The 20837-nt window shown below is 42.7% G+C and overlaps 1 protein-coding gene across 1 annotated transcript; it reads right to left on the reverse strand.

Moving 5' to 3' along the window:
• Positions 1-482: 482 nt before the first annotated feature.
• On the reverse strand, positions 483-14938 carry LOC124013657 (glycogen phosphorylase, muscle form-like). Its single transcript, XM_046328032.1, has 20 exons — positions 14378-14938; positions 11563-11664; positions 11117-11195; positions 10871-10974; positions 10541-10672; positions 9936-10047; positions 9595-9677; positions 9198-9341; positions 8771-8863; positions 8473-8619; positions 5725-5888; positions 5470-5584; positions 5245-5346; positions 4984-5131; positions 4842-4900; positions 3905-4046; positions 3527-3734; positions 3081-3215; positions 2910-2976; positions 483-2236 (listed from the first exon to the last, which is right to left on the reverse strand). Exons 1-20 carry the CDS (start codon positions 14819-14821, stop codon positions 2084-2086), a joined length of 2733 nt encoding a protein of 910 aa, XP_046183988.1. The 5' UTR covers positions 14822-14938; the 3' UTR covers positions 483-2083.
• Between the last annotated feature and the right edge of the window lie 5899 nt (positions 14939-20837).

Consider the following 20837-nt stretch of genomic DNA (forward strand, 5'->3'; position numbering starts at 1 on the left):
TTAGCCCATTGAGAAGGTGAATGCTGATTTTGTATTAGCCCATTGAGAAGGTGAATAATGATTTTGTATTAGCCCATTGAGAAGATGAATGCTGATTTTGTATTAGCCCATTGAGAAGGTGAATGCTGATTTTGTATTAGCCCATTGAGAAGGTGAATGCTGATTTTGTATTAGCCCATTGAGAAGGTGAATAATGATTTTGTATTAGCCCATTGAGAAGGTGAATAATGATTTTGTATTAGCCCATTGAGAAGGTGAATAATGATTTTGTATTAGCCCATTGAGAAGGTGAATAATGATTTTGTATTAGCCCATTGAGAAGGTGAATAATGATTTTGTATTAGCCCATTGAGAAGGTGAATGAATTAGCCCATTGATTTTTTTGTATTAGCCCATTGAGAAGGTGAATGCTGATTTTGTATTAGCCCATTGAGAAGGTGAATAATGATTTTGTATTAGCCCATTGAGAACGTGAATGCTGATTTTGTATTAGCCCATTGAGAAGGTGAATAATGATTTTGTATTAGCCCATTGAGAAGGTGAATAATGATTTTGTATTAGCCCATTGAGAAGGTGAATAATGATTTTGTATTAGCCCATTGAGAAGGTGAATAATGATTTTGTATTAGCCCATTGAGAAGGTGAATAATGATTTTGTATTAGCCCATTGAGAAGGTGAATAATGATTTTGTATTAGCCCATTGAGAAGGTGAATAATGATTTTGTATTAGCCCATTGAGAAGGTGAATAATGATTTTGTATTAGCCCATTGAGAAGGTGAATAATGATTTGTATTAGCCCATTGAGAAGGTGAATAATGATTTGTATTAGCCCATTGAGAAGGTGAATAATGATTTTGTATTAGCCCATTGAGAAGGTGAATAATGATTTGTATTAGCCCATTGAGAAGGTGAATAATGATTTTGTATTAGCCCATTGAGAAGGTGAATAATGATTTTGTATTAGCCCATTGAGAAGGTGAATAATGATTTTGTATTAGCCCATTGAGAAGGTGAATAATGATTTTGTATTAGCCCATTGAGAAGGTGAATAATGATTTTGTATTAGCCCATTGAGAAGGTGAATAATGATTTTGTATTAGCCCATTGAGAAGGTGAATAATGATTTTGTATTAGCCCATTGAGAAGGTGAATAATGATTTTGTATTAGCCCATTGAGAAGGTGAATAATGATTTGTATTAGCCCATTGAGAAGGTGAATAATGATTTGTATTAGCCCATTGAGAAGGTGAATAATGATTTTGTATTAGCCCATTGAGAAGGTGAATAATGATTTTGTATTAGCCCATTGAGAAGGTGAATAATGATTTTGTATTAGCCCATTGAGAAGGTGAATAATGATTTTGTATTAGCCCATTGAGAAGGTGAATAATGATTTTGTATTAGCCCATTGAGAAGGTGAATAATGATTTTGTATTAGCCCATTGAGAAGGTGAATAATGATTTTGTATTAGCCCATTGAGAAGGTGAATAATGATTTTGTATTAGCCCATTGAGAAGGTGAATAATGATTTTGTATTAGCCCATTGAGAAGGTGAATAATGATTTTGTATTAGCCCATTGAGAAGGTGAATAATGATTTGTATTAGCCCATTGAGAAGGTGAATAATGATTTTGTATTAGCCCATTGAGAAGGTGAATAATGATTTTGTATTAGCCCATTGAGAAGGTGAATAATGATTTTGTATTAGCCCATTGAGAAGGTGAATAATGATTTTGTATTAGCCCATTGAGAAGATGAATGCTGATTTTGTATTAGCCCATTGAGAACGTGAATGCTGATTTGTATTAGCTCATTGAGAAAATGAATGCTGAATGTCGAGGTTGAAAGTGGTATCAGGTTATTGGCCATCACGTAGCCGGACAGGGATTGCTACATGTATAGTCAATCATCAACTAATACTAACCACAATGAAATGACACAATGAAAATGTACTAGTTACAGGGAGCTTTCAGGTTTCTAAACCATTTCTCAAGTTAAAATGTTTTTTTGTGGAACAGCCAGAGGCAAAACCAGAAGCCGGGGCTGTGGAAAAACCAGAGGTTGGTTTTAGGCCTGGGGTTTATTGGCGAGGATCGTCTGGGGCAGGGATCCTTTCCAGGCTGGGCTCCATGCCCCAGATCTCCCGGGCGTACTGGGAGATAGTGCGGTCGCTAGAGAATTTACCACAACCAGCAATGTTGTGGATCACCATCTTGGTCCATTCTTTAGGGTTCTGTTGGGATGGATGGGAAGAGAGGGGAAATTAAAACCATTGCAGAAGGAAGGAATACTGTTATGTTATGTATCTGTAAAAAATCTTATAACTGACTGGGGAATAGTCAAGTCACAATTTATTTATAGAGCATTTAACAAGTCTCGATACACTTTACAAAAAAGAAAGAAAACAAGGCCTCCCGAGTGGTGCAGCGGTCTAAGGCACTGCATCGCAATGCTAGAGGCGTCACTACAGACCCAAGTTCAATCCCGGGCTGTATCACAGCTGGCCGTGATCAGGAGTCCCAAAGGGCGGCGCACAACTGGCCCAGCATTGTCCGGGTTAAGGGAGGGTTTGGCCGGTGAGGCTATACTTGGCTCATCGCGCTCTAGCGACTCCTTGTGGCGGGCCGGGCACCTACAGGCTGTCCTCGGGTCGTCAGTTGAACAGCGTTTCCTCCGACACATTGGTGCGGCTGGCTTCGGGGTTAAGCGGGCGGGTGTTAAGAAGCACGGTTTGGCGGGTCGTGTTTCTGAGGACGCATAACTCGACTTTCGTCTCTCCTGAGTCAGTTGGGGAATTGCAGCGATGAAACAAGATTGAAATTGGGGGGTAGAATACAAAAAACAGAAGAAAAAAAATAAAGAAAACAATTGATATTAAAAACATTTTCAGTCTATGAAACACTCACCTTGTAGAGAGCACTGACTTTCTCTTGGCATTTGATGTAAGCTTCGTAGTCAGCGAACACCTTGAATCTGTAACAAACATCATGCTCGGTTAGACATTGTGTGGCTGCGTGTATAACGGTAGAGTACAGTGTGTCCGCATTTGGGTGTTGTGACTCAGCGCTTTCCCCCACCTGTCATGGTGCAGCAGCATGTTGACAATGTCCTTGAAGAGGTCGTGCTGGTCGGGGCTAAAGAATCCACCAGCGATCTGGTCCATGGCCTGCTTCAGCTCAGGAATGCGGTTGTAGTAGTCCATGGCATCATATCTGGGAAGATGGACACATTTATAAAGAAGAGGATACATTTATAAAGAAGATTTTTTTTTAATATTATGGGATGCATGCCAGTTATCATCCTTCCTTCCAAGTCATCCAAAAAGCTGTCTCTTTCGGTTCTATCCTTTACCATGCAAATCGTCTTGGCTTCTCCACCAAAGTTTACCCAGTAAGCATCCTTCCATGTAATCCGAAATGTTCTCTCCTAAGCTATCATCCAATGCCAATCCTCATGTCTTCTTCTCCACCATCTCTGATCAGAACCCTTCGTCCATCCATTCACCCTCCCTCCACTGTCTTACCCACTCTTGTCCATGGCGTCCACGTCGTCTACCCTCATGCCGAAGATGAAGAGGTTCTCTTCTCCGGCCTCCTCGGCCATCTCTACGTTGGCTCCGTCCATGGTGCCAATGGTGAGCGCTCCGTTCAGCATGAACTTCATGTTGCCAGTGCCAGACGCCTCAGTGCCAGCTGTGGAGATCTGCTCAGACAGGTCGGACGCAGGGATGACTGGCGAGAGAGAGACAGAGAGACAGAGAGAGAGAAGGAGAGAAACCGAAACAGAGAGATGAGACAAGGCAGAGAGAAAATGTATGTGGAAGAAGTGGGAAGCCCCTTAAGTACACTCCAATGGGAACATAAAAAAAAACAAGAAAGCAGCAAGTATGTGAACTATTTACTTTTCTCTGCCAGAGTGACCTTGTAGTTCTCCAGGAAGATGACTTTGAGGCGGTCTCCCACCACAGTGTCGTGGTTGACAATCTCTCCGATGGCAGTGATCAGCCTAATGATCAGCTTTGCCGTGTGGTACCCAGGAGCAGCCTGGGAAAAAATGGAGAATATGAAATCACATGGATGCCAAAATCTTATACAGAGGGCACAGATCTGTTTGTGTTGTCTTGCCAGCTTTGGTCGTTGTCTCCATAGCCGTTGGTAAAACAGCTCAAACTGATGTGGGATAGTCTAATGTCGTGGAAATATACGCTGAATCATATTTCTCGATCATATTTCTCTATTCGTGAATTCAAATAAGAGTTTATTGCAGTTGGCCCATGAACCAACCGCCTTTCCAGCCTCGGCACATACCTTTTATACAGTTTTCATCCTTACGTCACACACATAGTAACTCCTCTTTATGTTAATGATTCATCCCCTTTGGCTTTTAGCCACAAATATCTTTTTGCCTTGCACTCATTTTTAGCTTGGTTTCCATTTTCTTATTGGCACAGACATTAGGGCATAGATGCCATTGGTGGCGTAACCATAGCAATGATACAAAAATAAACATTAGGGCATAGATTCCATTGGTGGCGTAACCATAACAAGGATACAAAAATAAACAGACACGCACACTCCTAATGCAGGTGCATGTCTAATGGTGCTTGAGTAATACAAACCTATGCTCATAATGCACGTCTAATGAACCTCACGGGACTAGATTATTGCTTCCCTTAGCCTAATGACCTAGACACATATACAGAATGCATTAATTCTGCTTAAGATGTATAATGTGCACACATGTACTAGCAAATTCCCAATACTAACAAAATATATCCAATGAGTTTTGCAGTACAACCTGTATCCTAATTACTTGATCAAACATCTAGTGTGGCTCACCTTTCCTCCAATCATGATAGTCCTGGGGGTCCAATTCTTGTTGGGCTCCTTCTGGATGCCTGAATGAAAAAGACGACAGGTTAACTTGGTTGACAGAATAATGTTTCTCACTAAAGCTGCAAAAGAACAGAGGACCACTCACGGTTGTAGAGAGTGATGATGTGCAGGCAGTTGAGCAGCTGCCTCTTGTACTCGTGGATCCTCTTGACTTGAACGTCGAACATGGAGTTGGGGTTGATCTTCACCTTGTAGTGCTCCTCGAGATAGGCAGAAAACTTAAGCTTGTTCTCCTACAGATAGACACAGTAAAGTGTTAGGAGTTATAGTACGGACCTTGGCTCAGACGGAGGTGGTGACTCGAATTACAATGACAACATATTTCAAGAGATTGTTATGTTCTGACCTGTTTGACCTTGGCGATGTCATGAATCAAAGAGTCGTCATCCACAAACGCCAGCAACTTCTTCAGTTGGTCCAGATCGCGGATGTAATCCTCACCGATCCTCTGAACATTCAAACATACAGAAATAACCATTTTTAGAATCATCATTTCTCAGACACTACTGCGACACGAGCACCAACTGTCACTCCACTTTGGATATGATTTTAGCTACACTCCACCACACACCTCTGCAATGACTTCAGCCAGCCCAGGGTTGCACATGACCAGCCAGCGTCGGGGCGTGATCCCGTTGGTCTTGTTCTGGAACTTGTGGGGGTCCACCTCGTAGAAGTCTTTGAACCTAGTGGGCTCAATGAATGATTGATAGATCAAATACCATTCAACATATGGGGCCAGTGGGAAAACAGGTTACCATATTGGCTAGGGATAGCGTTATAAGTAGCTAGAAATAAAACAAACTAAAACAACGTTTCTTCGTACAGAGTGGCTTTGATGATGTCCGAGTGGATGCGGGCCACTCCGTTGACGGCGTGGGAGCCCACGATGCACAGGTGGGCCATGTTGATCTTCTTCTGGTCGCCCTCCTCCACTAGGGACATGCGGCGCAGACGATCATGGTCCCCGGGGTAGAGCTTAGCGATGCGCTGAGGGAAGGAGGAGAAAGAGGATTGGAAACAATTACCTTCACACCCATTTGTTTACATCACATTAAAGAAGAAAATATTGAGGGATATGGTGTTGCTTTTTACAGTAGCTAACTCCTAATCCTCTCAGGCACGTGAATATATGTTTACAGAATATTCTCTCATATACAGTGCATTCGGAAAGTATTCAGACCCCTTCACCCCCCCCCCAAATCAATCTACACACAATACCCCATAATGACAAAGCAAAAGAAAAACATTTTTCAATAAAGCTTTGCAAATGTATAAAGCTCAGGGGCATCCTGTTTCCATTGATCATCCTTGAGATGTTTCTATAAATTGATTGGAATCTACCTGTGGTAAATTCAATTGATTGGACATGATTTGGAAAGGCACAAACCTGTCTATATAAGGTCCCACAGTTGACAGTGCATGTCAGAGCAAAAACCAAGCCATGAGGTTGAAGGAATTGTCTGTAGAGCTCCGAGACAGGATTGTGAAAATATTTCTGCAGTATTGAAGGTCCCCAAGGACACAGAGGCCTCCATCATTCTTAAATGGAAGAAGTTTGGTACCACCAAGACTCTTCCTAGTGCTGGCCGCACAGCCAAACTGAGCAATTGGGAGAGAAGGGCATTGGTCAGGGAGGTGACCAAAAACCCGATGGTCACTCTGACAGAGTTCCAGAATACCTCTGTGGAGATGGGAGAACCTCCCAGAAGGACAACCATCTCTGCAGTACTCCACCAATCAGACATTTATGGTAGAGGGGCCAGATGAAAGCCACTCCTCAGTAAAAAGCACCTGACAGCCCGCTTGGAGTTTGCCAAAAGGCACCTAAAGGACTCTCAGACCACGATAAACAAGTCTCTGGTCTGATGAATGCAGGATTGAAATCTTTGGTCTGAATGCCAAGCGTCACATCTGGAGGAAACCTGGCACCATCCACACAGTGAAGCATGGTGGTGGCAGCACCATGCTGAGGGGATGTTTTTCATAGGACAACAATCAGCCGTATATTGCACAAATCTGGCCTTTATGGAAGAGTAGCAAGAAAAAGCCATTTCTTAAAGATATCCATAAAAAGTGTTGTTTAAAGTTTGCCACAAGCCACCTGGGAGACACACCAAACATGTGGAAGCAGGTGCTCTGGTCAGATGAAACCAAAATTGAACTTTTTGGCAACAATGCAAAACGTTATGTTTGGCGTAAAAGCAACACAGCTCATCACCCTGAACACACCATCCCCACTGTCAAACATGGTGGTGGCAGCATCATGGTTTGGGCCTGCTTTTCTTCAGCAGGGACAGGGAAGATGGTTAAAATTGATGGGAAGATGGATGGAGCCAAATACAGGTCCATTGAAGAAGACCTGATGGAGTCTGCAAAAGACCTGAGACTGGGACGGAGATTTGTCTTCCGAAAGGGACAATGATCCAAAACATAAAGCAAAATCTACAATGGAATGGTTCAAAAATAAACATATCCAGGTGTTAGAATGGCCAAGTCAAAGTCCAGACCTGAATCCAATCGAGAATCTGTGGAAAGAACTGAAAACTGTTGTTCACAAATGCTCTCCATTTAACCTCACTGAGCTCGAGCTGTTTTGCAAGGAGGAATGGGAAAAAATTCAGTCTCTCGATGTGCAAAACTGATAGAGACATACCCCAAGCGACTTACAGCTGTAATCGCATCAAAAGGTGGCGCTACAAAGTATTAACTTAAGGGGGCTGAATAATTTTGCACGCCCAATTTTTCCGTTTTTGATTTGTTAAAAAAGTTTGAAATATCCAATAAATGTCGTTCCATTTCATGATTGTGTCCCACTTGTTGTTGATTCTTCACAAAAAAGTACAGTTTTATATCTTTATGTTTGAAGCCTGAAAAGTGGCAAAAGGTCGCAAAGTTCAAGGGGGCCGAATACTTTCGCATGGCACTGTATGTAAATGTGACATTTTTATTTTGAATACATTTGCCAACACTTCTAAAAACCTGTTTTTGCTTTGTCATTAATGGGGTATTGTGATTTCATTATGGGGTATTGTGATGTCATTATGGGGTATCGTGTGTAGATTTGATGAGGGGGGGAAAAAACAATTTCATCCATTTTAGAATAAGGATGTAACATAACAAAATATGGAAAAAGTGAAGGGGTCTGAATACTTTATGAATGCCCTGCATACGTACACTTGTATGGTTGTAATACTGTGTGTTACAGGAGTGCCCTGTATACGTACACTCGTATGGTTGTAATACTGTGTGTTACAGGAGTGCCCTGCATACGTACACTCGTATGGTTGTAATACTGTGTGTTACAGGAGTGCCCTGCATACGTACACTCGTATGGTTGTAATACTGTGTGTTACAGGAGTGCCCTGCATACGTACACTCGTATGGTTGTAATACTGTGTGTTACAGGAGTGCCCTGCATACGTACACTCGTATGGTTGTAATACTGTGTGTTACAGGAGTGCCCTGCATACGTACACTCGTATGGTTGTAATACTGTGTGTTACAGGAGTGCCCTGCATACGTACACTCGTATGGCTGTAATACTGTGTGTTACAGGAGTGTTTGACTCTACCTCCAGGTGACGTCGGTTGATCTCGTAGATGATCTCCAGGTGTCTGGGCAGAAGGTTCTGGAGCAGGTCTGTGGGCCAGCGCTCCAGAGCCTCAGGCAGGACGGTGTGGTTGGTGTAGGCACAGGTACGTGTGCAGATGTCCCAGGCCTGAGTGATGTGGGAAATACAATGATACAGGTAGAAGGAAATTGTCTTGATTAATGTTTGGTGAATCCATTTAGGAGCATTTCCCCATTTGTGGTAAGTATTCTTTACACTTGTATGTATCATTTCTTTAGCAGTGGGACCAGCACTATACCTTCTCCCATTTCTGGTGCTCCGTGTCCAACAAAATCCTCATCAGCTCAGGGATGGCCATGGCAGGGTGGGTGTCGTTCAGCTGGATGGCCACCTATAATACAGGCCGGGGAGAGGGCATCAGACAATACAGTTGGAAGACACAGTTAGGGGAGGAAACTGTTGCATGTGAACACACAGTCTCACATTCAAATGTATTTATCAAGCCCTTTTCACATCAGTCGATGTCACAAAGTGCTTATACAGAAACCCAGTCTAAAACCCCAAATAGCAAGCAATGCAGAAGTGGAAGCACATTGTGTCTTTGACATCATACCGGAGTGTGCTCGGTGAACAAAGCCATTTGGAGACTATATGGTACTTATATGCATATAATTCAGTTAGAACATACACTTAGCGTCCTAGACTATCTATCGTATCCATCTTACCTTGTCAGGTAGGGTGGACAGGTCAACGCGCACAACCTCAGTGGAGCCGAACTTGGAGGACTTGAAGCGACGCACGATGTCCTGCAGAGTGGCCGCCACCACAAAGTATTCCTGCTTCAGACGAAGCTCCTTCCCCTCGAAGAACTGGGGTCAAAAACAGGACCACAGTCCATCACACTCGATTATTATTATGATGTTCTCAGAGAAGTGCTTTGATGACTCAGCTTAAATTCATTCTTACAGGAACCAGTGTCTATGTTGAGCAGGAGACATAACACTTGAAAATGGATTAAATGTTTTGACAGCATTAGGAAAACTCATTGATTGTCGATAAGAATTTGTTCTTAGAATTCGTCTGGCTAAATAACGGTTCAAATCAACACTGGGTTCTACTCACGTTGTCATTGGGGTACAGAACACGGGAGATGTTCTCAGCCAAGTTTCTGTCCAGCACAGCTTGAATATAGCCACCCACATTGACTGTAGAACAAACAAAAATGCTGTGGTCACATCTAGCATTTCAAATGTCTTGCCTAGTACTGTCTTCCAGCTCCCATCAGGACAATCAACATCATGATTGTTGAATTAGATTACGGATAATAAAACTGATGGTTGAATTTGATTACTGATAATAATGTTACAAAGGTTGTAAACATTTTCATGGATGCAGAATTTAATCAGTAGGTTTAAACAATAAAGCAGACACAGACAAGCCCAAACAGTCCAGAAGTAACTCACAGTCTTTCAGGTTGAAATCACAGGGGGCCTTGGCAGACCACAGTCTCATGGTGTTCACAACATTGTTCCTGTAGCCAGGGACTGGGGTGTCATAAGGAAGGGCCAACACTACCTGTTAATGTAGAAGGACCAACACTACCTGTTAATGTAGAAGGGCCAACACTACCTGTTAATGTAGAAGGACCAACACTACCTGTTAATGTAGAAGGGCCAACACTACCTGTTAATGTAGAAGGGCCAACACTACCTGTTAATGTAGAATGGCCAACACTACCTGTTAATGTAGAAGGGCCAACACTACCTGTTAATGTAGAATGGCCAACACTACCTGTTAATGTGGAAGGGCTACCTGTTAATGTAGAATGGCCAACACTACCTGTTAATGTAGAAGGGCCAACACTACCTGTTAATGTAGAAGGGCCAACACTACCTGTTAATGTAGAAGGGCCAACACTACCTGTTAATCCAATTTGTAAGTCGCTCTGGATAAGAGTGTCTGCTAAATGACTTAAATGTAAATGTAATGTAGAAGGGCCATGTCATGTTTAATTACGTCCACAATGATGACTATTTCTATGTTGTATCGTCTGTATGTAGTCTCTCACCTGTGTGTCAACCCATTTCACACCCTCGGGGGTGTGCTCCACTCTGCCGTAGAAGTGGACGGGTCGCATGTACTCAGGGCGGGCCTTCTCCCAGGGGTTGCCGTAGCGCAGCCAATCGTCAGCCTCCTCTACCTGTCGATTATCATGATTATACAGCTTCATGAGTTCACTATGACTAGTTTGCAAATGTGAGAAATTATTCATAAAATAATTTGACCATCTAAAGCACATGACTCCAACAACCCCGAAAAGGACTATTTACACTGACTAACATGTAATCAAAGACACAGACATGTACATACATATAGTCAACTTTGCCAGTTAAACTACCTGCCAGCCATTCACAATTTTCTGGTTGAAGATGCCGAACTCATAGCGGATGCCATAGCCGTAAGCTGCCAGTCCCAGAGACGCCATGGAATCTAGGAAGCAGGCTGAGAGCACAGGGGGAGGGGCGAGAGAGATGGGGTGAGACAGGGTTGTCCTGACCACTGAGCATCACTGTCGTTGGCAACACTATTTTTAGGGGGGAAGCAGCGAGGTAGACCAATAGAGAGCCAAGGAGGAGGAACTCACCGGCGAGCCGTCCAAGGCCACCATTTCCCAGGCCGGCATCTTCCTCAATGTCCTGCAGCTCCTCCATGTCCAGGCCCAACTGATGAAGATGAAGATAAATTGTTAAGATTCATAGTTCTTCATTAGTCTATAATACATTATACAATGAGGGAGGATGGAGCTACATTAATCATGTATTAGGAAAAGCTTTTTCTTCTGAATACATGGAAATGGCGCAGTGTTCAATCTCAGAGAAGGACAAGTAACCTGAAATTCTTACATAAGAAAGTATCCTTGAATCTTGAATGAAGTGTGAGAAAAAGCACTTATTTTCAGTTGCATAAATGTTCACTGTGCCAGTTCCATAGCCTCTGCAGTGTATGTCAGACGCAATGTTCTAGGTTGAGGTAACTATGATGGTCCACTGTCAGGGTCCAGGAGTGGCCTAAGGCCGATCCATCTCTCACCTGATAGGTAGCCTCGTCGCATGCGTTCTCCAGAGCCAGGTTCACCATTGTATTCTGCAGGGTGCGCCCCATGTAGAACTCAAGGGACAGGTAATACACACGCTAGAGAGGAACAGCAGGGGAAGGTTCATCAAGGAGAGTTAATGCAGTACAGTACAGTGTCAATATTAAACACCTTCAGCCACCCAACAGTAGTGTGCCCCCATGTGGTTGCCCTGCGAAAATGCCACGTTGTCTATGACCCTCGGGCAGCGGCTGTGGCCAGGGGGAGAGAGCAGGTGCTGCCAACAACAGGAGTGCTATTCTTAGCGACCAGTCAAGCAACAGCTCATTGTGAGTGTGTTTGGACTCACTTGGAACTCCCTGCCAGTGGTGTCTGATTTTAGTTTCTTTAAGGCACGCTCAGTACACCCCAAGGTCTCATAACAACCTATATAAAGAGTACAGAAAACAGTGCCAGCATTCTGTTCCTGGCCTGAAACCCTGACGGATAAATCAACACTGTACTTACTGTATGTCCGTATAATATTTCTCTGCAGCCTGTCTCCACCCATTACAACATTATACAGAGGAAATGTACATTGTACATGTCGTGGAAGGATCAGAATTTGTTGGTAACATTTGTAAGATGTTTAATATTCATCAATTGTGTGTAAGTTACTTCTCATCAGAATGGTATTTTTGTATAATACTGTGGCGAGGTTGCAGTTATCTGTTCTATGTCAAGACTAAGTTGCATGGGCCACAGAGAGGGGAGAGGTCAAAGTGTCATCATGTGTAACATATATTTTGCTCCACTGTGTGTGTGCCAGTTCACTCCCTACTTTTCCCATGGAGGATGGCAGTGTCTGGAATCATTCTATCCTCTCCGTGAGTTTGTATTTTGAGTTGGTTGTATCTAAATGACAATTTGATATATGCCTGTTGATATGGAGGATTGGTTTATGGTTCTGGGGTTTGGGAAAGGAGACAAAGCTGAACGATGAATTATGTCTATGCTGTCTGACTATGTGTGATCTTTGCTATAAAGGATCCCATTTTGCCATTGTGTGGGGACTCTCAACTTTTCATTAGAGATACTGAACTGTTGAAAGTCAAAATGCTATAGAGCTTATATAATTAAAGATGGATTTTTATAACTAACTCTGACTTGTGTGTGTGGTTTGCTCCCATGATTTGGTAAATAGAGGAAATTTCCACGACATACATCATATAATCGTTCACGTTCCAATTCATGTATGGGGTATGTTACTCAGACTGAAGCTATGAAATGAAATGGCTCTTCTGCTTGACTATTTCTAAGGTCACTACAGTACTATAAGAGCGTTGAGCAGGGTGGCGTGATCCTACATGAATAGTTGGGAGGGGTTAACACCTGAGCCTTTGATTGACCGTTGACATCTCAAAGGTTGTTCTTCGACAATCGGGGGAATGCAAATGCGGACATGGAAAACAGAGCGCACCACTGTCCCATCAAGTGTGACTAAGATAAAGTGACAAAGGCATCCAGTCCCTGGATGTAAATATAGCAGCATGGGTGATCAGTTCCTAAATGTTCGAGCGACTAGGCAGATTGGTGCAGATGGGGTTGCATTAACACACAAAACCACAGGACAGATTTTATTACTGTGGGTTGTACATTTGATGACTTCAGGGAGCATGGATTGTTATTCTGCTTATGAAGCCTACATAGCCATATTTATATGTGAAATGTACAAATACCAAAAAAATGTAGTTGAACCTGAGTCCGATGACTAGGTGTTATCAACTAAGGATTAGTGGACACAAATTACAATATATTTCTTAGGAGGCATTGGGCAAATATGTTCTCAGGGACTTTGACTTTATAAAGGTTGACCCCCGGGCACTAATAAAATGAATGTCATTCAAAGCCTGTAGCTCAGGGCCAGGAGTTACGAGCCTAATGACACTGCAGACCTTTTCAATTATATTTCTGTTATAAGTTACCATATCATACAATCAACAGATGTCTGCTCTTCTGCACACAAAAATAACAGTTATTTTGTTCCTTTACCAACCATAATAATGAATGTGGCTATACTGGTATGATGCTGATTGTGTCATACATAATGTTCTATCAGGTTTATTGGATCAGACAGAGAGAGCCTCTGGTGCGTTCTGGTTCAATTAATTGATAAATCATTGTTTCTGTGCCACTGATATGTATGAGATAGAAAATAGGAATAATTCTAACAGCTAATATCCATCTCCAAAAGAATTTAACACATATAATGTGTCTTGACAGTATTTAGGCTACTATGTAAACATATTGGTTTGGGTTACAGTAACTTCTAGGCTATCCTATTACGCAATACATAGTTAATAACCAGTTGACTGACTCCCATTAAACAGTGCGCTGCATTAGTGTCATTCTACAAGTGTCAAGCACTAGCTTGAAAATATTGACACCATTTCAGCTATCAATGTCAGATGCATTCCCTGTTAGAATAGAGAGAGAGACAAACGTTTACTGAGTCGTGTTCTCATCCAGAGATGCACAACATGGTTATGTAACTTGTAAGGGGCTTTGGAGCGCTCAATACATAATTCGGCATTCTCATGTTCACCGCATAATTACATTGCAGATGAAATAGGTAGGCTACTTAAATACATGTTATAAACATGAAGCGCATCCCTAGTCTATACTTCAGCATCATTGAACATACTGCGCAGTAATATTTCCCTGGGAAGCCACCCCTCCCACTTTCCGGAGTCTGACAGAGGCGTACGTGCCGAGTAGCGTGCGAGGGGATGGGATCACTATGACACTGCGGCAACCATATTGCTTGCTTACTTTGGGGTCTTTCTCATAGTAGTGCTGCTGCGTCCTGATCCATCTGCCCACCAGATGGTCGCGGACAGTGTTGGCCAAGGCGAAGTAGTAGTCCCGTTTGGTCGCCACATTTCGGTCCTTTACCAGAGTAAAGTGGAGATGGCGATTAAAATTGGTCTTAAGGTCTGAAACATTTTCCACTCCTGCAAGCCCCCGCACCGATATCTGCTTCCTCTTATCCTGGTCTGTCAGTGGCTTGGGCATCTTGGTAAATGCGTATTTTCTATTGTGCGACTGTAGATCCGAAATGCAAAAATCAACCGAGGATGATGGGAGATGGCTTCGCGTGTCACACTGTGTGTCCTTCCTTCCTCCCTCTGTCTCGTCAAAGTGTGGACACCAGAGTTGGTATGCCAGACCTGCACTGTTATATATATAAACGCACATACAAACAGTCGAGCACATAGGGCGGGTCTTACAGAACCTCCAGCCCAATTGACAGTTGATCCTCTTCGTGACAATAATGGTTAATGCTATACGGTATGCTTAGGACGTCCGTAACCTAACCCCTACCCTTATCCTTACCTTAACCATTTGCCATTTCAATCCCAATGGCCTTTGATCCCGGACGTCCCAAGGATTCCAAATAGCACAGACCATGACAATATGCAGGGAGGGATATTCACTTTTAATTTAACGAGACCCCCCCACAAAAAAAATAATAATAACCTCCCTCGAACAGCTGAGAAGGGATGATGGCATTGAGGAGTGTACATGAGGGGTGTGAGCCATGTAGCCTATCAGCATGGGTAGAATATTCTGTCTTCCTGGATACATGTACAAGTAGAGTGAAATGCCTTTCGTACTGGACAACGAAATATTCGCTGAGCTCGATCACATGTCGATTCTGCAGAAAACACAACGATTCTATTTAATCAATACAAAATGATTGTCTCCACTGTACAGTATTAGAGGGTCCTTTATTCATGATATCTTACAGGGTGGTAGTGGACAGTCTCGGTGCAAAATACATGCAACAGGTTTTCAAAGAACGATGTGTATTGCCTGTCCAAGCCTTATTATTGAGGATATAACTTTATTTTCCTCTCCAGGACCAATGATCCACCCTATAGGAATTTGATCATGAAATCTATTAATAGCCACGTTGTATATAAGCGAAAGAAAAGGGCGTTTGTTTGACCCCTTGCGAACGTGACCATGTACATGACTGAAACTTGGCCGCGATTCATACGAAGCCTATGGTGGATTTAGCCAGTGGTGGAAAAAGTATCCAATTTCATACTTGAGTAAAATTCAAGATACCTTAATAGAAAATGACTCAAGTAAAAGTGAAAGTCCCCCAGTAAAATACTACATGAGTAAAAGTCTAAAAGTATTTGGTTTTAAATATACAGTACCTGTCATGTTTGTCATTTATTATCATGTCTTGTCCCTGTGCTCCCCATGCTATTCGTTTCCCTCTGCTGGTCTTATTTGGTTCTTTCCCTCCTTCTATCCCTCTCTCTCCCCCTCCCTCTCTCACTCTCTCGCTCTCTCTTCTCTCTATCGTTCCGTTCCTGCTCCCAGCTGTTCCTATTCCCCTAATCATCATTTAGTCTTCCCACACCTGTTCCCGATCCTTTCCCCTGATTAGAGTCCCTATTTATTCCTTTGTGTTCCGTTCCTGTCCCGTCGGTTCCTTGTTTAGTATTCACCATGCTGTGATTGCGTTTCGCCCTGTCCTGTCGTGTGTCTTTTGCTGTGATTGTGTATCGCCCTGTCCTGTCGTGTTTTTTGCCTTCATCAGATGCTGCGTGTGAGCAGGTGTCTCTATCAACTACGGCCTGCGCCTACCCGGGTGGTAGTGGACAGTCGACCTGCAGTCTGTGGCCGCTTCTCCAGTTATTCCCCTCTACAGACTAGAGGATTTTTGTTATTCCCTGTTTGGACTTAAATAAACTCTGTTTCTGTTAAGTCGCTTTTGGGTCCTCTTTCACCTGCATGACAGTACCAGTCAAACGTTTGGACACACCTACCCATTCCAGGGTTTTCTTTATTTTTTACTATTTTCTACATTGTAGAATAATAGTGAAGACATCAAAACTATGAAATAACACATATGGAATTATGTAGTGACCAAAAATGTGTTAAACAAATCAAAACATATTTTAGAATCTTCAAAGTAGCTACTTGTCACGCCCTGACCATAGTTTGCTTTGTATGTTTATATGTTTCGTTTGGTCAGGGTGTGATCTGAGTGGGCATTCTATGTTGTATGTCTAGTTTGTCTGTTTCTGTGTTTGGCCTGATATGGTTCTCAATCAGAGGCAGGTGTTAGTCATTGTCTCTGATTGGGAACCATATATGGGTAGCCTGTTTTGTCATTGTGGGTTGTGGGTGGTTGTCTATGTGTAGTGTTTGTGTCAGCACTATTGTTTATTAGCTTCACGGTTGTCATTTGTTGTTTTGTAGTGTTCAGTTTTTTCAATTAAAATGACAAACACTTACCACGCTGCGTATTGGTCCTCTGATCCTTCTCGCTTCTCCTCGTCAGATGAAGAGGACGAAGACAGCCGTGACACCACCCTTTGCCTTGATGACAGCTTTGCACACTCTTGGCATTCTCTCAACCAGCTTCATGAGGTAGTCAACTGGAATGCATTTCAATTAACAGGTGTGACTTGTTAAAAGTTAGTATGTGGAATTTCTTTAATGCGTTTGAGAATTATTGTGTTATGACAAGGTAAGGGTGGTATACAGAAGACAGTCCTATCTGGTAAAAGACCAAGTCCATATTATGGCAAGAACAGCTCAAATAAGCAAAGAGAAATGACAGTCCATCATTACTTTAAGACAAAGGTCAGTCAATCCGGAAAATTTCGAAATTTCAAAAATTTCAAAAACTATCAAGCTCTAACATGAAACTGGCTCTCATGAAGACCGCCACAGGAAAGGAAGACCCAGAGTTACCTCTGCTGCAGAGGATAAGTTCATTAGAGTTGCACCTCAGATTACAGCCCAAATAAATGCTTCTCAGAGTTCAAGTAACAGACACATCTCAACTACAATGTTCAGAGGAGACTGCATGAATCAGGCCTTCATGGTCAAATTGCTGCAAATAATATAATATGCCATTTAGCAGACGCTTTTATCCAAAGCGACTTACATTCTACGTATGGGTGGTCCCGGGGATCGAACCCACTACCCTGGCGTTACAAGCGCCATGCTCTACCAACTGAGCTACAGAAGGACCACCAAAGAAACCACTAATAAAGGACACAAATAATAAGGGACTTGCTTGGGTCAAGAAACACGAGCAATGGACATTAGACCAGTGGAAATCTGTCCTTTGGTCTGATGAATCCAAATTTGAGATTTTTGGTTCCAACCGCCGTGTCTTTGTGAGACGCAAAGTAGGTGAACGGATGATCTCTGCATGTGCCGTTTCCACCGTGAAGCATGGAGGAAGAGGTCTGATGGTGTGGGGTGCTGTGCTGGTGACACTGTATGATTTATTTAGAATTAAAGGCACACTTAACCAGCATGGGTACCACAGTATTCTGCAGCGATACACCATCCCATCTGGTTTGCACATAGTGGAACTATCATTTGTTTTTCAACAGGACAATGACCCAACACACCTCCAGGCTGTGTAAGGATTATTTGACCAAGAAGGAGAGTGATGAAGTGCCGTATCAGATGACCTGGCCTCCACAATCACCGACCTCAATCCAATTGAGATGGTTTGGGATGAGTTGGACCGCAGAGTGAAGGAAAAGCAGCCAACAAGTGGTCAACATATGTTGGATCTCCTTCAGGATTGTTGGAAAAGCATTCCAGGTGAAGCTGGTTGAGAGAATGCCAAGAGTGTGCAACACTGTCAAAGGCAAAGGGGGGCTACTTTGAATAATCTAAAATACAGTATATAGTTTGAGTTGTTTAACACTTTTTTGGTTACATGATTCCAAACAGTGAGGGGAAAAAAGTATTTGATCCCCTGCTGATTTTGTACGTTTGCCCACCGACAAATATAATGACCAGTCTATAATTTTAATGGTAGGTTTATTTGAACAGTGAGAGACAGAATAACAACAAAAAAAAATCCAGAAAAACGCATGTAAAAAAAATAATAAATTGATTTGCATTTTAATGAGGGAAATAAGTATTTGACCCCCAAAACATGACTTAGTACTTGGTGGCAAAACCCTTGTTGGCAATCACAGAGGTCAGACGTTTCTTGTAGTTGGCCCCCAGGTTTGCACACATCTCAGGAGGGATCTTCTCCAAGTCATTAAGGTTTCGAGGCTGACGTTTGGCAACTTGAACCTTCAGCTCCCTCCCACAGATTTTCTATGGGATTAAGGTCTGGAGACCGGCTAGGCCACTCCAGGACCATAATGTGCTTCTTCTTGAACCACTCCTTTGTTGCTGTGGCTGTGTGTTTTGGGTCATTGTCATGCTGGAATACCCATCCACGACCCATTTTCAATGCCCTGGCAGAGGGAAGGAGGTTCTCTCCCAGGATTTGACGGTACATGGCCCCGTCCATCGCCCCTTTGATGCTGTGAAGTTGTCCTGTCCCCTTAGCAGAAAAACACCCCCAAAGCATAACGTTTCCACCTCCATGTTTGACGGTGGGGATGGTGTTCTTGGGGTCATAGGCAGCATTCCTCCTCCTCCAAACACGGCGAGTTGAGTTGATGCCAAAGAGCTCCATTTTGGTCTCATCTGACCACAACACTTTCACCCAGTTGTCCTCTGAATCATTCAGATGTTCAATGGCAAACTTCAGACGGGCATGTATATGTGCTTTCTTGAGCAGGGGGACCTTGAGGGCACTGCAGGATTTCAGTCCTTCACGGCGTAGTGTGTTACCAATTGTTTTCTTGGTGACTATGGTCCCAGCTGCCTTGAGATCATTGACAAGATCCTCCCGTGTAGTTCTGGGCTGATTCCTCATCGTTCTCATGATCATTGCAACTCCACGAGGTGAGATCTTGCATGGAGCCCCAGGCCGAGGGAGATTGACAGTTCTTTTGTGTTTCTTCCATTTGCGAATAATCGCACCAACTGTTGTCACCTTCTCACCAGCTGCTTGACGATAGTCTTGTAGCCCAGTCCAGCCTTGTGTAGGTCTACAATCTTGTCCCTGACATCCTTGGAGAGCTCTTTGCTCTTGGCCATGGTGGAGAGTTTGGAATCTGATTGATTGATTGCTTCTGTGGACAGGTGTCTTTTATACAGGTAACAAATTGAGATTAGGAGCACTCCTTTAAGAGTGTGCTCCTAATCTCAGCTCGTTACCTGTATAAAAGACACCTGGGAGCCAGAAATATTTCTGATTGAGAGGGGGTCAAATACTTATTTCCTTCATTAAAATGCAAATCAATTTATAACATTTTTGACATGCGTTTTTCTGGGTTTTTGTTGTTGTTATTCTGTCTCTCGCTGTTCAAATAAACCTACCATTAAAATTATAGACTGATAATTTCTTTGTCAGTGGGCAAAAGTACAAAATCAGCAGGGGATCAAATACTTTTTTCTCTCACTATGTTATTTTATAGTTTTGATGTCTTCACTATAAAATACTAAAAATAAAGAAAAACCATTGAATGAGTAGGTGTGTCAACTTTTGACTTGTAATGTACTTAAATATCAAAAGTAAATGTAATTGCTAAAATATAGCTAAGTGTTAAAAGTAAAAGCTTTTAAAAAGTGTGTGAATTGGACCATTTTCCTGTCCGTCTAAGCATTCAAAATGTAACAAGTACTTTTGAGCTTTAGGGAAAATGTATGGAGTAAAAAGTACATCATTTTGTTTAGGAATGTTATGGAAGTTGTCAAAAAGTTCAATAGTAAAGTACAGATACCCCCCCAAAAAAGACTTAAGTAGTACTTAAGTACTTTACACCACTGAATTTAGCCTATACTGTTATTCAAATTAATGTGATATTTGATGCTCTCTCACTAATTGTACAGTGTCTAACCATTTCAGTTTGAGTGTCTGATATCGGGGTTGGAGACGTGTTCATTTCGACATTAGAAATATATTTCTTATTAACAATGGCAACACTGCCATGCTGATCTGAGCCTTGCTTTTGGAAAACCACATCCCAGAAACAGATCCACAGATCATGCAATCTCTATTGCACTCCACACTGCCCTTTACCACCTGGACAAAAGGAACACTTATGTGAGAATGCTATTCATTGACTACAGCTCAGCGTTCAACACCATAGTACCCTCAAAGCTTATCACTAAGCTAAGGATCCTGGGACTAAACACCTCCCTCTACAACTGGATCCTGGACTTCCCTACGGGCCGCCCCCAGCTGGTGAGGGTAGGTAGCAACACACGCTGATCCTCAACACTGGAGCTCCCCAGGGGTGCATGCCCAGTCCCCTCCTGTACTCCCTGTTCCCCCACAACTGCATGGCCAGGCACGACTCCAACACCATCATTAAGTTTGCAGCCTACACAA

The sequence above is a fragment of the Oncorhynchus gorbuscha genome, linkage group LG25 (assembly GCF_021184085.1).
Source record: "Oncorhynchus gorbuscha isolate QuinsamMale2020 ecotype Even-year linkage group LG25, OgorEven_v1.0, whole genome shotgun sequence".
NCBI classification, from domain to species: Eukaryota; Metazoa; Chordata; class Actinopteri; order Salmoniformes; family Salmonidae; genus Oncorhynchus; species Oncorhynchus gorbuscha.